Source organism: Echinococcus granulosus (genome assembly GCF_000524195.1).
Source record: "Echinococcus granulosus chromosome Unknown EG_S00096, whole genome shotgun sequence".
Classification (NCBI taxonomy): domain Eukaryota; kingdom Metazoa; phylum Platyhelminthes; class Cestoda; order Cyclophyllidea; family Taeniidae; genus Echinococcus; species Echinococcus granulosus.
In genome coordinates, this window is record NW_020170476.1 from 42,116 (window position 1) to 56,170 (window position 14,055).

Consider the following 14,055-nt stretch of genomic DNA (forward strand, 5'->3'; position numbering starts at 1 on the left):
ACTCGATGTTTCGGAGCAACCTTACGGTCCAACGCATTAGTACCTCCAACTTGTTCACATCGCCAACATTGCTTGCTGTAACAAATGCCAATGGAATTGAGCCCAGACTGACTGACAAATAGTGGCATAACACACTTCAAGACTTGTAGCTGAAATCCGTGAAATGGGATTGGGGTTTTGAGAATAATTGGAGGATCTACGAAAAACGCACTCCACAGTAGTTAAAAGCACAATTCATGCCAAAAACGAAACAAATAACCTCTCGTTTTCGTTCCGTATCCGGAATCCCAAAAAACTAAACCATTTCGGCCAACTATATCAACATCAGTGTGACTCCAGGTACTAAAGTACAAAACCAAATCCTCATTTGGCATTTGGAAATTCCAAAACAAATAAACCAATCAAAATGAGCATAGATGAATTCTCCCTCAGTGGGTGAAAAAAAAACCCCAGTGATTTAAGAAGAAAATACAGAGCACCCTTTATCAATACTTAGGGAAAACATTGGCTCTACGAGGCATCATCCTTATTGTCAATCCCGTTGGGATACCGCCTGCGATAACGCTCCACGACCTCCGGATCAACGAGATATGTGCCGTCCAACTGATTCCCTAGGGTTATCCTAAAACATGAGGGAAAAGGAGAATGAGACACATAGAGCAACACAGCGAAGGTTAGCGGAAACCCCTAGATGGATAGTGTCTAGTTTACCAGACGAAATTCATCGCATAAAGGGAGAGATTTTAAGCGATCAGTCTAGCAAACCACTTCAGCTTACAACACTGAATCAAAAATGAGAATACGCTAATCTGAGGCGCTGGATTAATTAACAGAAAATTAACTTGATAGAAAAGGATTCTTTCCATTGCTGATTCGACAGTCACATTAGAAGGTGCACGATGGCAGCCCTCCGTGAATCTCCTGGAAACAGAACAGCATTCACTTTGAGTATTGTCACGGAGTGTAGCAAGCTTTTCCGCCCTTATTCTCAGGATATTGAGCTCCAGTCATAGCATATGCCACTACCCTTCCAGCCCCTGTGCCAGCAGACAATAATGCTACTTCCATAACCATACTGAACAGTGTCTACTCAATTAGCTGAAGAGTTGAAATTTTACGAAGATGAACAACTGCTGCGCCAACGGTAAGAAAGTTGTGAGGTACGATAAGATGACGCTTATGTCTTCTCATCAAAAGAATCATAGGCATAACAACAAAGATTTGATAGACATCGCCGGTAGATACAGTCGGAACCACATTACAGACCAGCATTACTCATCAAAACGCGATTTCAAGCGTCTCCTACAAAAGCATTGCAATTATGACCTATCACTCTACTGACAAACAAAAAAAGTGGACGTAAACAGAATGCTAATAAAAAAGAAATCCAAATAAACCAAAAAAGCAATGCATATTTACAAGATGAAATTCAACTGAAGACCACTATGGGATAGCAGTTCAATACTCGCTCAAGAAACATTCTGAAACGATCAAGCAACGAGGGTAGAGAAACAGTCAACCAATGCGAAGAGGTATTCCAATGCAATTAATGCGAGCCAAAAAAGAGACCGCCTCACCAGTTGGCCTGCAGATTGTGCGGTCGTCCAAAAAGCTCAAGTTTGCGAGTCCCCGGTGAGAGGCGCTCAATGAGGCCGTAGATCTCATCGGGTTTGCGGCTAGTTTCGCGCACCTCCGAGACAACCACATCACAGTCCAGCCCACGATTCATGCACCGCGGCGAGCCCTTCACGCCCACCAGACAGTGCTCTTTTCCGTGGTTAAGCCAGTGGCCAGTACGGCCTGTGCGGATGAGACGCTGCAGCTGGTTAGTTTTCACCCAAATCACCTCATCCACACGCTCGTAGCCCCAGAGTTTGAGGCACTCCCGGCCCAATTCCATGGCGCTGCAGTGGGCGCATTGACAAGAGTAGAAAACCACTTCGGGATTAAGCCAGTCATAACAACCACAAGCACCACTGTCAGCGCTACTTTCACCGGAACATTTTGATACCACAGTAAACATACTCTGCACATTCCGATGAACCATGATTACAACAAGGTCATCCAACCAGTTAAAAGTAATTTGAAAGTACTTGTTTTGGGGTTAAACATTTTTTGCCTATGAACGGTCGAACGTTGCTCCAGATTACCAGAACCAGGCAGAATCAGGGAACAGGCGTCGATTTGGCGTCACGGTATGACCAAAAAATTGACTTGAAGAGATAAATACCGATACCCAGCATAAGGTCTTTTGAAGCAGCCAATGAGCCGCATTACAAGTAAATATATTCAACAGGAACTGATCAGCAATCTGTTACTAGGCAGTTAAGCCTGAGGAAACGCGACAATCCTTCTACAAGATCATGCTGGATGACTAGCTAGTTAACAGCCTAGTTTCGCTGAAAAAGTTATTGTTTGAAGCAGATAAAACTAACCAAACATTATTCGCTAAACATCTGATTTAGGCACTGAATATCCCTTTAGTTCAATGGGAGGTCCAGAATAGGACGCTGAATAGATTTCAAAATAACGATATACTATGATTGTCAATAATGTTGCCAAAGTATACGCAGGAAGGTTAACTTAATACTACTGCGCAAACATTAAAACAACTCAGCAGGACCCAACTTAGTTTAATCATTATTCAAATGCACTCAGCTTTAGCTCAATCAACCAACTTCATAAAGTACGTACCGTCCAGTGACCCAGAGAAATATATATCCGTCGTCTTGGAGACAGGGAATGTCCATTTTCCGCATCTCATCATCGGACATTGTACCATATGGCAGTTCCATATGGATGTCCCACGGTGGATCGGCCATTATCACAGCGAATTTGCCAAGAATGGTCATGTCAAACTGCCTGATGTCGCACTTTATCCACTGCAGAGGGAAACATGCATCAACGTCAATAGCATACAACAGCAATTAAAGCCATGCTAGAACTAACTGCTACCCGATTAATACAGATCACACGAAATATGTGACAATGCTACCTGTGGAGGGTACAAGGGAACGGAAGTGGTTGCAGAGACTGCCTTTTCCAGAGCCAAATTACTTTTCCCCCTGTCCAAACTATCCGGCCGAAGTTGACCTCGGTTATAAGCGCCTGCAGCTTCTCTCGCCTCTGCTGTTGTTAGATCGGCTGGGTCAATTTCATAGTGGACATACTACAAAAAATTAAAAATAGGTGATTACTTTACAGAGATGGCACCAAATGTGATATGCATATGATGCAGGCTCGCCTCCACTAGACTAGCTCAAGGCAACAGTCTAAAGCTCAGCTACTGCAATAAAAAGAACTACCGCGTACTTTGCATGTATCGACATGAAAGCATGTGTTGAGGAACGAGCAATCACCCAGAGATTCTGCGAAACAAAACAAACATTAAATAGTTAATCACTCAATCAACCCTACCATCAGTATGGGCTTGAATAATCTTCCTAAAGTGGAGTTTTTTGCATTCCTTGTTTCCAGTGCCCTGCTGGCACTCGACACGTGTACCATGTATGCAAAAGAGCTGGACTTGGCTGCCGCCACGAGATTGAAACTTCTTATTAAGGATTTTTTCCTTAAGGCAGGAAGAAATAAAGAGGTATGACCAGACAAACCATCACAGTCGGTGTCGAGAGAAGCGCATGAATCTCCTCGTTAACACGTTTTAGCTCGCGTTCTTTAGCGGTAACGGCTGACAGGAGGATTTCAAGATCGGCTGAATCAGTACCAGGATCCACTTTGGGTGCTTCCGAGGGAGGCTCATTAGAGCTAACATAATTTTCCTCTTTAACCGCTACATTCATAACATCAGGGACGCATTTTCGACTGAGTATCAAGTGCTATATGGGAAAAGTGAAATCTTACGATGAATCGGAGAATTTAAGCGAATCTAGACGTGGAGCGGTCGTTTGTTCATGCTCTAATTACAAAGCAAAGTATAAGCAACAAACAATAAAATATGCATGAATAGTTAACGCAGAACTGGTAACAAATAACTAACCTAAATCGGCCCGTTTGAGTGAGGACGATGCATCGGTTACACTTTTGGACGCCAATGGCGTGGTTAAAGACACCAAGGTCTTAGGCAGCTTTCCAGATGCTAACAATGCTGCAACGGCAGAAGCGTCAGGGTTCTTAAGTGGAAGCGCATTTTGTGTGGCTGCAGCGATCAAATTATTCCGCTTCTGCCTTCGTGCTGCCAATCTCTCGCGAATCGACTCGGTTTGGGCCCGAGCTGCAGCGATGTCACTCTCAGTTGAGCCCTTCCGATCGGACATTACTTACGCAGGGAAGACCCGGGAAAATAGCTGGGGACCATGAGACGACAGAAGGGCTATTACGACAGATGATTAACGCGCAAAGGCTACTTGTGCAGCACTGCACAAGTAAGCTGAGTAAAATAACTGACCTTGGCGTAAATACTAAGCCAAATATGCTGTCAAGGTTTCTAATATTTATTTTGAGTGGTAAAAGAAATGACAAATTTCTTCAATACTTGAACCGGCCATGAAGATCCACCATCATTCATTTTCATAGATGTCTTCCTGCATTTACCTGTCCTCTCCAAAATATTAGGCTAAAAGCTAGTAAAATAATAAAAATGAAAACTTACAATTCTTTATGTTATCATCCAAATCAAGTTTGCAATGTTTTGGTAGCAAGCATTACTTACGGCCATGGACAACCAAGCCTATTGTCAATAGCAATAAGCAAAATTAAAGGCTAAACTGCTTATAATCGGCTTTTTGCAATAATAATGCAACGTCTTGCAGCTACTTTGTATATGTTATGCTGTTTACTTTCAAAAGATTTGTTTTAATACACCACGAGTTAATTTATGCATGGGTCACCAATCATTTGGAAGTGGGCTGCAATACGGATCCCTCTGTCATAAAACCGTGGCAGATATGGTACCCTCTTCTTCCCATTTGAGGCCCCTTTAGCTACAGCATATATGGTCCGTGCGTGTTGTTAGTTTTATTTACAACATATATGCTTGAAAGAGTGTTCCTCAGTTGTATTTGTGATAGAATATTATAACCCGGTTTTTAGCATTATGAAAGTCTTAGACGCTATTCTGACGGTTACTGATATAATAGCTTTGCTTTAATTGTAGCGTCAAATATTTGCACATGTATCTTCCTGAATTACTTTCGATTTTGCGTTATTTATTCCTATGAGAGTTCCAATCCCAAATCTGAATATTCAATAATCGAAGGACTTTGCTACGTTGACATCTGCTTTTTAAAACTTCTGTGCAATTTTGACTAAGTTAGGTTTCTTTACTTTTAATGCTGTGAGCTTTCTTTAAATGCCTGGACCATTGCCCACCTCAAATTTTAAATAAAGCTATTTTCTTTATTCATGTGTTTTAGTGTTCGTTTATAGTACTTTCAGCTTAGGGATACTTTTTAAGAATGCTCTGTTGCATAACATTGTCGACCATTCTTTTCGCGATCATAATTCCTGGACTTTAAACGCTTCCGTATCAATGAGACCATTATCGAAATTTTGCCAGACCAAAATGCAGTCACTTCTTTTGCAAATTATTCAAAGGGTCTTTTTGGAAAAGTTCAACTTTGGATTTCTGCCTCTTTAGACATTTCACTTAGATATTTTATTGTTGGATTCACAATTTTGCTAAAAATTTTGAAACGTCGCCTTATTTTTTTTTACTCATTTGCTTACGATGGGAATTAAAATGACATGTGCTGGAAAGGATTTTATCCTTTGGGCATTTAATTTTGTAGAAAAGGGGTTTTTTGATGTGATTGGGTTTTGTATGTTTGTAGTCTGTGTTTGCCAACCTCATTAGAAATTCTCAAGACGATTATAGTCAAAACTTAAGAAAAAGGTGTTTGTCTGCTAATCAGAAAGTATCATTTTGTATAGATGCAGCTGAGTTGAATATTTTTAAGGAAATAATCCAATATTGCAAAACCGTTTCGTATCTTTTACTATTATGAAATCAGCATAAAATATTTTAACTATTTTTAAGACATGGTTGTTTCACTGTCGTTAAAATTCCTTAAGGTCAGTTACAAAAGAACTTGAATTAGGCAGACATTTGCCACTTTGCCCTTCCAAACAACTAACCGATTTAGCCGTGTTTTTTAGCCGAAGTGCATCCCACACTTTTACCTTCTCAAATGCGCATATCTTAAGCAAAAGTTAACCTCCCTTTTTACACTTTTCCTCTTCAAGACCTGAATGTAGTATCTAGTGCTTCCATACACGGTAAATTTGGAGCTAGGTTTCAAAAGTTTTACTCGACGCCCATCAAAGAACATCCCTTAACCATTTTTACAACAGGAGTGGTAAGGAGTTTGACGGGTGTGTCACTGCGTGTTATGGGTAAGGCAAGAAGAAGCCACTCTGGTGAGCAATTAAAAGTAAGCAAGGATTTCCTTTTTACTTTACTTTACTTTATTGTTTTGTTGGACTGGGGGGTTATACGGTTCAAATGCAACAGCCAATGTCCATCGCATGCGGGATTAGCGTGAGTGCTTGGTTTGGGAGTGGATAGTACTGATATTTAACATTAGCAATCTGCACGTGCATAAGTTGACATCGAATATACTACTGATGAGGTTGTAGCTCCCGCCTAGTAGTTTGGTACTTTTCTCATGTTGTTTGGATAACTGGTCCTTTACTGAAGTGATTCTTAGAGGCTGTGGAAAAGAGTTACTCTGAGCCACTTTGTCTGCTAATAGTGTATCTCTTGCGAAATCATTGACTGCAACCTTTCAGCTTTCTTCTTAACTACTAAAAGTTGCCTAGACCTAAAACCTTCATTCATCTTTTGTTTCCAGATATACCAACTAATGATTGAAATTTCCGCAGAAGTTGCGGCTGATATATCTAAAATGGTTAAGTAAAACGCAAAAATGAATGTAAGTAAAATAGTGGGGCGACGTAAGGCATGTAATTCCTTACAGTTCAAGAGTTGTCGTACTTTACTCTCTACTCAGTAGTCCCCAATCATCCTGTAGCTCGACGTGTCTGGTTAGACATTGAGGTGAGTGGAGAGAAGAACAAACAGGCATAGATGCCGGCAGATGGACCAACGAAAGCAATGGGTGCCCACATCGATCATTACTGCATGGCTTTGGTCGTTCTAGCGCTGTTCAAGAAGAAAATGCGAAGCAGTGGTTGGTTGCCGAAGCATGAGAGAATCCTTGACCGCTCATTTTCAGACCATTGACACCAAAACAGATGTACTCTGGTTAAAAATTTTTAAACTTGGGGAAACCACTCTGATGTTACCAAAAACATGCAGAAGATTTAGTGCGACCCCATTTGTAAACAATTATGCTGGACCAGATCTTGCCATTGTTGGATGGAATCCAAAACAAGTGAGGAAGAAGATTACGTGGAGTATAAGTATATGACTTCTTCATCATTTATACAGAGGCGGGAACCACCTATCAAGTCCCTTCACTATTACCACCTTTGGAATCATTGAGATGGCTGCAGGAAGGTGACTATCTGCTACCTTCACCCTTTTTGTCCACCCTATCTTGGTTCTAGCTCAGGTCTGTACTCCAGTAGTTCCTGATGAACTCACTTGTCGTTAATACCAATATTTTGCATCAGGACAAATAATTCAGATGCCTCCTTCTTTCACTTTGATTTTGTGTGAATGCCAAAATGCTTAAAACCAGTACCGTTTTGAAGGCACTGTACTTCATAAATATAGTGAATGTCAACAGTGAGCAAAATGATTGTTGATTTTCCAGAATGTCAAAAAGATTTTCTGATTAACGTACTGTTTTGGGGCAAGGATCTAATGCAGAAACGAAAAGGACATTTCATTCTTGTTGATCAAGTAAAACCTCCAATAGTAGAAAGTGTCAAAAGACCACACTTTTATTGTCATATTAAAAGCAAACTTTGCAAAAAATGACCTTTATTTCTTTTAGTTGCATTTAATTCCCGACCAACCACTCACGTTGGTCATCTCAACAACCTCTTTAATGATGCAGTGCGGTGTCTCAATCGCTTCCAACGCCCAATTCTTAGTCGAACTGTACAGTGATGCGGATCTGATAGAATAGCATTCTTTATCTCTTTGCGTACGCCAGTACACCTGTTAGAATTTGCAACCCATCACCATTTATTCTGCTGATCTGGCCATCTGCACTGACGCAAAGTGCGGTCCACCCTCCACCATGCCTCTGCAGCCACATGGCCTGGCAGCTAGTGCGCTATTGCTTGTCAGCTTGCATCTAATCAGTAGCAACTATTTTGCAACATATTAGATTTTCGTTAGGTGCCAAGAAGTGGCCAAATAAGCTGCGTACAGTTCCTAAATATTATTTTTATGGTATTTAGTTTGAAGGCATTGTGTTCTTGTTTAGAGTTAGTGTTGCTTCCCTTGGATGTGCTTTGCTACTTACAACTCATCGGTAGTGCTTTCCACTTAAAGCACCCTTAAGCATATGCTTTCGATCTTCTTGCTCCTCTAAGTTACTTTATAGCATATGTTGCCTTAAGGATGCCCTCTAGTGTTTTATTTTTTTAGCTGCAAAGCTATTTTGATGATCCTCTTTCTACTTAATAATTTTACATGTGGGCGATTTTTTTACAGATTAGCACAGTTTTAAATATCAACATAGAAATTAAAGTTGTTCGACCAAATCAAATGAGTAATAATGAAGTGGAGAAAGCCCTGTTCTTGTGAATTAGTTCCTTTACGTGTTTCCTAAATGGCACTCAGTTCCCCACTTAAGGGTAAAGCCTGATCCCGGGCCTACAACTATCCGGAAGCCAGTTGGAACCCTCCTGCCTCTCCCAACGGCCAGATCGAAGGGTATGCAGCTGTCACTGTGGAACCCTATCGATATTGCTACAGCGATAGTCTGTAATACCGTCAGTGCTACATCTATAATTTGCCTGCCAATATAACTCTGAAAGTGTATGCCTTTGCGAGCAACCTCCCCAACGCACAACGGCACGGTGGCGGCTGTGGCTCTCTCTCGAACATGACCATCGCAAAGATGTGGAACTGGGTTTCATACAATTTATTTAACTTTTCAATGAAAGTCTCTATTATTGGAGTTGAGTAGACGAATGTTGATCTTGTTTTAGGACTGGACGAAGAATTTATGGTGGCACTGGCCGCAAATAATTTCGCGGGTGTAGGGACTGCGGCTGAATCCACCAAATCTATATCACCGTTTTTTTACCAAATTTGCCTATGTCAATGTCGGAAACAGGGCCATTGAACAATATCAGCCTTGCGGTGCAATTGGCTTGCTACTATGAAGGTGGTGAGAGCCTTTTACTCCTTTTGTGTGGTAGTTACCTCTACAATGATGGAGTCTTTCACAAGCATTCGATTTTAGACGCAAGTGAAATATCCAATTCCACACCAAATCGAGTAGATGATGTTTTGTTCTCCCTACATTGCAGATGGTTTAACCAGGTTTCTTCTCTTGGTTTGTAAGTCTTTAGGATGCCATTTCGTAGGATTCCTTATGAAATCATTCGTGGATTTTTGTTTGTCGTATGCGGACTAAAAATATGCCAAGTAGCATTTTTATGCTCACATTTTACAGGAAATTTGGAAAAATCATTGTTGTTTCTCGGAGATAATACTTTTCATCTGTTACAGCCTTATGGAGGCCACGAGGTTTACGAGGGTTGGGAAGTGCTAGTCACTGGGACTGAGGACGGCATGCAAGTAGAATCCCTCCTCAACTCGCTGTTTGTGCTGGGTGATGGAACAGGATTTTCTTGGAACGGTTAATACTTTAATGGTCCTCCACAATCCAACACCAAATACGCGTATGACTTCCCCATTTATTTGGTTGGAGTAGGCGTCATTATGTTTTTAAAGAGTAATGTTGTTTTCTGCTTGGAGGGTCAGGCTGAGACTTTACTCACCGCTTGGCTATGGTACAATGCGATAAGTTTTTATGCAAACCGCAGGTAGGAAAATGTCCAGAAATTCTTATCACCCTTAAAATAGAGAGGTAGTAGCAAGAAGCACTTCCGTTTGTTCATAACTTATGGTGTCATTTTCTTAGAGGAAATGCGTCTTCACTCCAAATGCACTACAGGCATATTCTGGCATATTTGCAAGTGTGTAGGGGAGTTTATAGTTTGTCCCTTATCATTTAGATGTGCCAGTTGATACTCTAGTGATTATAGGGATTCCCATAAGGGGTAGTCGTGTTGTTTATTATGGTCTTCACACTCTATAAGCGCCTTAAACTCAAACGTATCCAGTGGCAAATTTCAATGGAATCAGAAGAATGTTTCGCATGTGGAAGATCCAAAGATAAGATTTGGCTAGACGGGTAGATACTATCCTCTATTTTTCAGTCAATTTGCTTTTCAAATAGCCTTGATTGTTTATTTCATACGTGTGATGCTGGAAAGGTATGTATTCCTTTGCCGATATAGTCAGGAGAGAAGTCATTTCGCTCATCGTTCTTTTAAAAGGCTCTGATATGTTTTAAATGATTCTTTTGTGGGAGATGTGAGAAATGTGATCTCCTTTTTACCATTTTAGAGAACTTTATAAACACAGCTCCCCGAGGTAGGTCATATTGCTTTACTTAAATATCTGACCACAAACGGATTTTAGTCAATTTTTGGGATAACAGTATGCTCCACAGAAAGCGTGTCTCGGTTCCCAATATTGTCAGTCATAACGAGAAGGCAAGTAAGACTAGCGTATCGTCCCGTCTTTTTTGGAGTCGTGATAAAACATGCCACGATGGAGGTCTGGCTCATTATAAGCATGCGCAAGAGCAACGGAGCCATATTCTATTAAATAAATTATTTTACCTAGCATTCAAGATGACTTCTTTTTGTTTCTAGATATGTAAAATTTAGTATCTCATGCATTCACCCAGAGGAGTTACTGTAAACAAAAATTTAGGTTATTTCTGGGAAACGATGGACTGAAATTGTACCTAGCACCGAGTAAAAGTTATCAGTTAATGAACTTTTCGTGTTTCACAGTTGGTCATGGAGGATTTCAATGCCTATGTATTCTACTTTCTCAGTAGACCGAACCACAATTTAAACAGTCGGTATCGAGTAGGGGTATTGGTTAAACGGACAAAAAACTGCAATTTAGTAGAAAATTGATGAATAATGCTTTTGAATGTTGGACATTTGTGGAGGGGATATCGTGAGGTAACTTGACAGAAATAAGCGAATGGTGTAAAAAGGATAACTGGGTATTAGTATCCCAATTAAATTCACCTAGCAATAAAATAGCCATAGTATTTGTATAGGCTGTAACTTTCTTCCATGACGCAAGCTAGCTGTGCATTCCACAGTCTTGCCCTAGCCACGTTTATTTCCATCTCAGCAGTTTTGCTTCCCTACTGCTTGTTTTGTGTGTTCACGTGGCTGATTCCAAAAATGGTGATGATCATTATCTGGGCGGAAATGCTAAGGTAATATGAAATATAAGGCAATATTTCCTTTCACTTAAGGGTATGAATCACTGATAAGTTTTATGGCAAGAGATATGAGGACATTTCTACTGTTGTGTAAAATATGACAGTAGGCACAGCCCTCTGTCGATGAAGTGATGCATGGTTCAAATGTGTGGGCATGTAGTGAATGGATGGTTTGTGTGATGTCAATCGGCGATATGGTGGTTCGCATAGCAAAAGTGGGAAGTTAATACCCACCTTCCCTTACCAACTGGCACATCACTTTTCCATAGCATGCGCGAGAAAAGTGAGGAAGGAATTTGCATTTTTCACTGCATGCAAAACCCGTTTGCTCATCGCTTTGGCCCATTCAAATCCTCTTCGAAAGCAGAAAAAGTGATTGACTTCAATTCAGTATCACTCTACATCTCTCCTGTCATCTGAAACACAAGTGGTCTCTCTGCTGCGCGATTTAATGTTACAACCATTTATGCCATATGCTGTCACATATTGGTGACGTGCAGCATCAGTTAAGAGGATTGAGTCGTCACGTACGTAGTTGTATCTAAATTACCAGAAGCATGTTTGGAATGAGCAATTCCAAATAATCTGTCTTTAAATGTTATTGTAGGTAGCAGCGAAGGGAACTTTATTTGTCAAATAAAAGAAAGATTATTTCCCCATTTTAACATTATTTCCGCATTCCATCTGCTGCATTATCTGACAGTGAAAGGATACAAGGTATTTCTTTCCGAAAGATTAAAAATTAAGTAAGGATCAGTGGATGACATATTTTAAATACCCCATATTCAAATGAACCTCAAATGCAAACAGAACCACGACCGGTTTTTTTATCGCGGTAAAGTTGGGTATGTCTTAGAATAAATACGGCGTTTTAAATTATTTGACTGATTATAGAACGTTATATTACGTGGGACTCCCAATATATACCAAGTGCATCAGTGGAAGTTCGTATTTCTCAAATGCCGAGGCTTTGATAGTTTTTAGCTTCTAAATTTATTATCAATCAACAGGCAAATCGTTTCCAACTGACTTCAAAAATAGCCGAACCACTCGTGGGCAAATTAAGACGTTTACCGCCTTGTCCGCTTCCCCTTTCCTTTTATTTATCCTACTACTATTCTGTTTTGAATGTCGTAAACGTCCAACCCTTAAAGAAACAGTTAACAAATAAGCAGTCTAAGACTTGAATTACTTCTACCTCCCCAAATGGTTGGTCCCTCGTTTTGTTCGGTTCGGCCTGGATCCAATTTTTAAGAGTCCTTAAATCTCAGAACTACGTGGCAATTTTTTGCAGACACTTATATTACCATATTGAAGAAGCTTAGTAGCAATTACCTTCGTGTGATACGATGAGCAGTCTGCTTCATCCCTACGCAAGAATTATGCACAATACCTCTTACTTTGACGATTATCGGAGGAGCATTACCGTAACAGCCGTTATCATCGACGCGAGCTGCATGTGAACGCCAGACTACGAGACGCAGTTCCGCAGTGGCTGTGTTACTCCCAACGATCAGCATCCTGATTTCATCGTTGCCGCATCGTCAACACGCAGCACTGTGGGTGATTTTCTCTTCATGCTGGTGCGGCAACGTGACAAACTCTTGATCATGCTGGATGAGTAAGTTCGTCTTTCTGCCTTCCTGTAGCAATGTTTACCTAATCAACAAGTTGCCTAAAGTGCGTAGTTAAAACTGATTTTATGGTGGAAAGGTAACAGCGTCTAAAATTTGGCCAAACTGGAAACGGAGTTGTATAAAATGGTGTTTCGATTTGAGTAAACCTCGAACTGATGGAGGAAGAAGGTAATGAAAATATCTTTCGCGGCAAGTTCATGTAAACTCCTCAAAAGCTGATACAACGTTAAAGCAGAAAACTTCAGGCAACGTCTACTTCGCCTAAAGGACTTGCATAACAAGTGGTAAATCACACTAGCCAATTTAGCTTGTTCTTGGTATTCCCTATCCATTTCTAATGCGAATGCGGGTAAATTGATTGACTAAATGGGAAGTTTTTTGGTTTGGCTCAGCTTGCAGGCGGTCAGTGAAAGCGCTGTGACGCCGATGGTGGTGAAGGATGAGGAGGAGAACTATGTAGCAACAGTTCTGGACGATTCTGGAAGGCACACCCTAAGTCGTCTTTGGATGATTGAACAAAGTTAAAAAGATGATACAGACTCGGTTAACCAACATCACCAGAAAAGAGACGAGGATTAAGCATCGCAGAAATGGAGCGGATTACGAAAGAAAGAGAGGTTGAGTTAAAAAAGAAAGAAATTTCGTCCCGTTGGTACAAACGCTTTGTATGGAAGGCATTTGGTGTTAATCACAAAATAAGAGGCGTATAAATGAATGTAATTCCGAGGTGGAAGAATTGGAATGGGATTCGCTGACAAGGCAAAAAAACAAATGCTAACTTATTTCACTACTCACCAACCACCTAAAGCCATCACTATTCCCAATAAAACAAAGAGTAGATAAATGGACAAAAGACCAATCACGTGAGCAGTAAATTGTGGCAATTATAAACACCATAAGGTGGACCTGAGTCATAATAAACAGACCAGAGGCGAGTAAGAGAATGTGGAATCTCAGTTCCAGCCGCCTCCAGTCCATCTATCCCGCCTTTCCTGCCA

At 40.7% G+C, this 14,055-nt stretch overlaps 2 protein-coding genes across 2 annotated transcripts; one reads left to right on the forward strand and one right to left on the reverse strand. All coding sequences in view use genetic code 11, as the record gives it.

The window, feature by feature from the left end:
- Positions 1-510: 510 nt before the first annotated feature.
- On the reverse strand, positions 511-4,274 carry EGR_08094 (N6-adenosine-methyltransferase subunit; the record flags this gene model as incomplete). Its single annotated transcript, XM_024497343.1, has 6 exons — positions 511-622; positions 1,578-1,904; positions 2,695-2,882; positions 2,996-3,169; positions 3,612-3,790; positions 3,998-4,274. The coding sequence occupies 6 exons, from the start codon at positions 4,272-4,274 to the stop codon at positions 511-513; spliced, it is 1,257 nt and encodes a 418-aa protein (XP_024348214.1).
- A 677-nt stretch (positions 4,275-4,951) lies between these two features.
- On the forward strand, positions 4,952-13,582 carry EGR_08095 (hypothetical protein; the record flags this gene model as incomplete). The annotated part of the gene is made up of 7 exons (XM_024497344.1): positions 4,952-4,958; positions 6,936-7,015; positions 8,094-8,199; positions 8,717-8,868; positions 9,614-9,743; positions 12,891-13,041; positions 13,450-13,582. The coding sequence occupies 7 exons, from the start codon at positions 4,952-4,954 to the stop codon at positions 13,580-13,582; spliced, it is 759 nt and encodes a 252-aa protein (XP_024348215.1).
- Between the last annotated feature and the right edge of the window lie 473 nt (positions 13,583-14,055).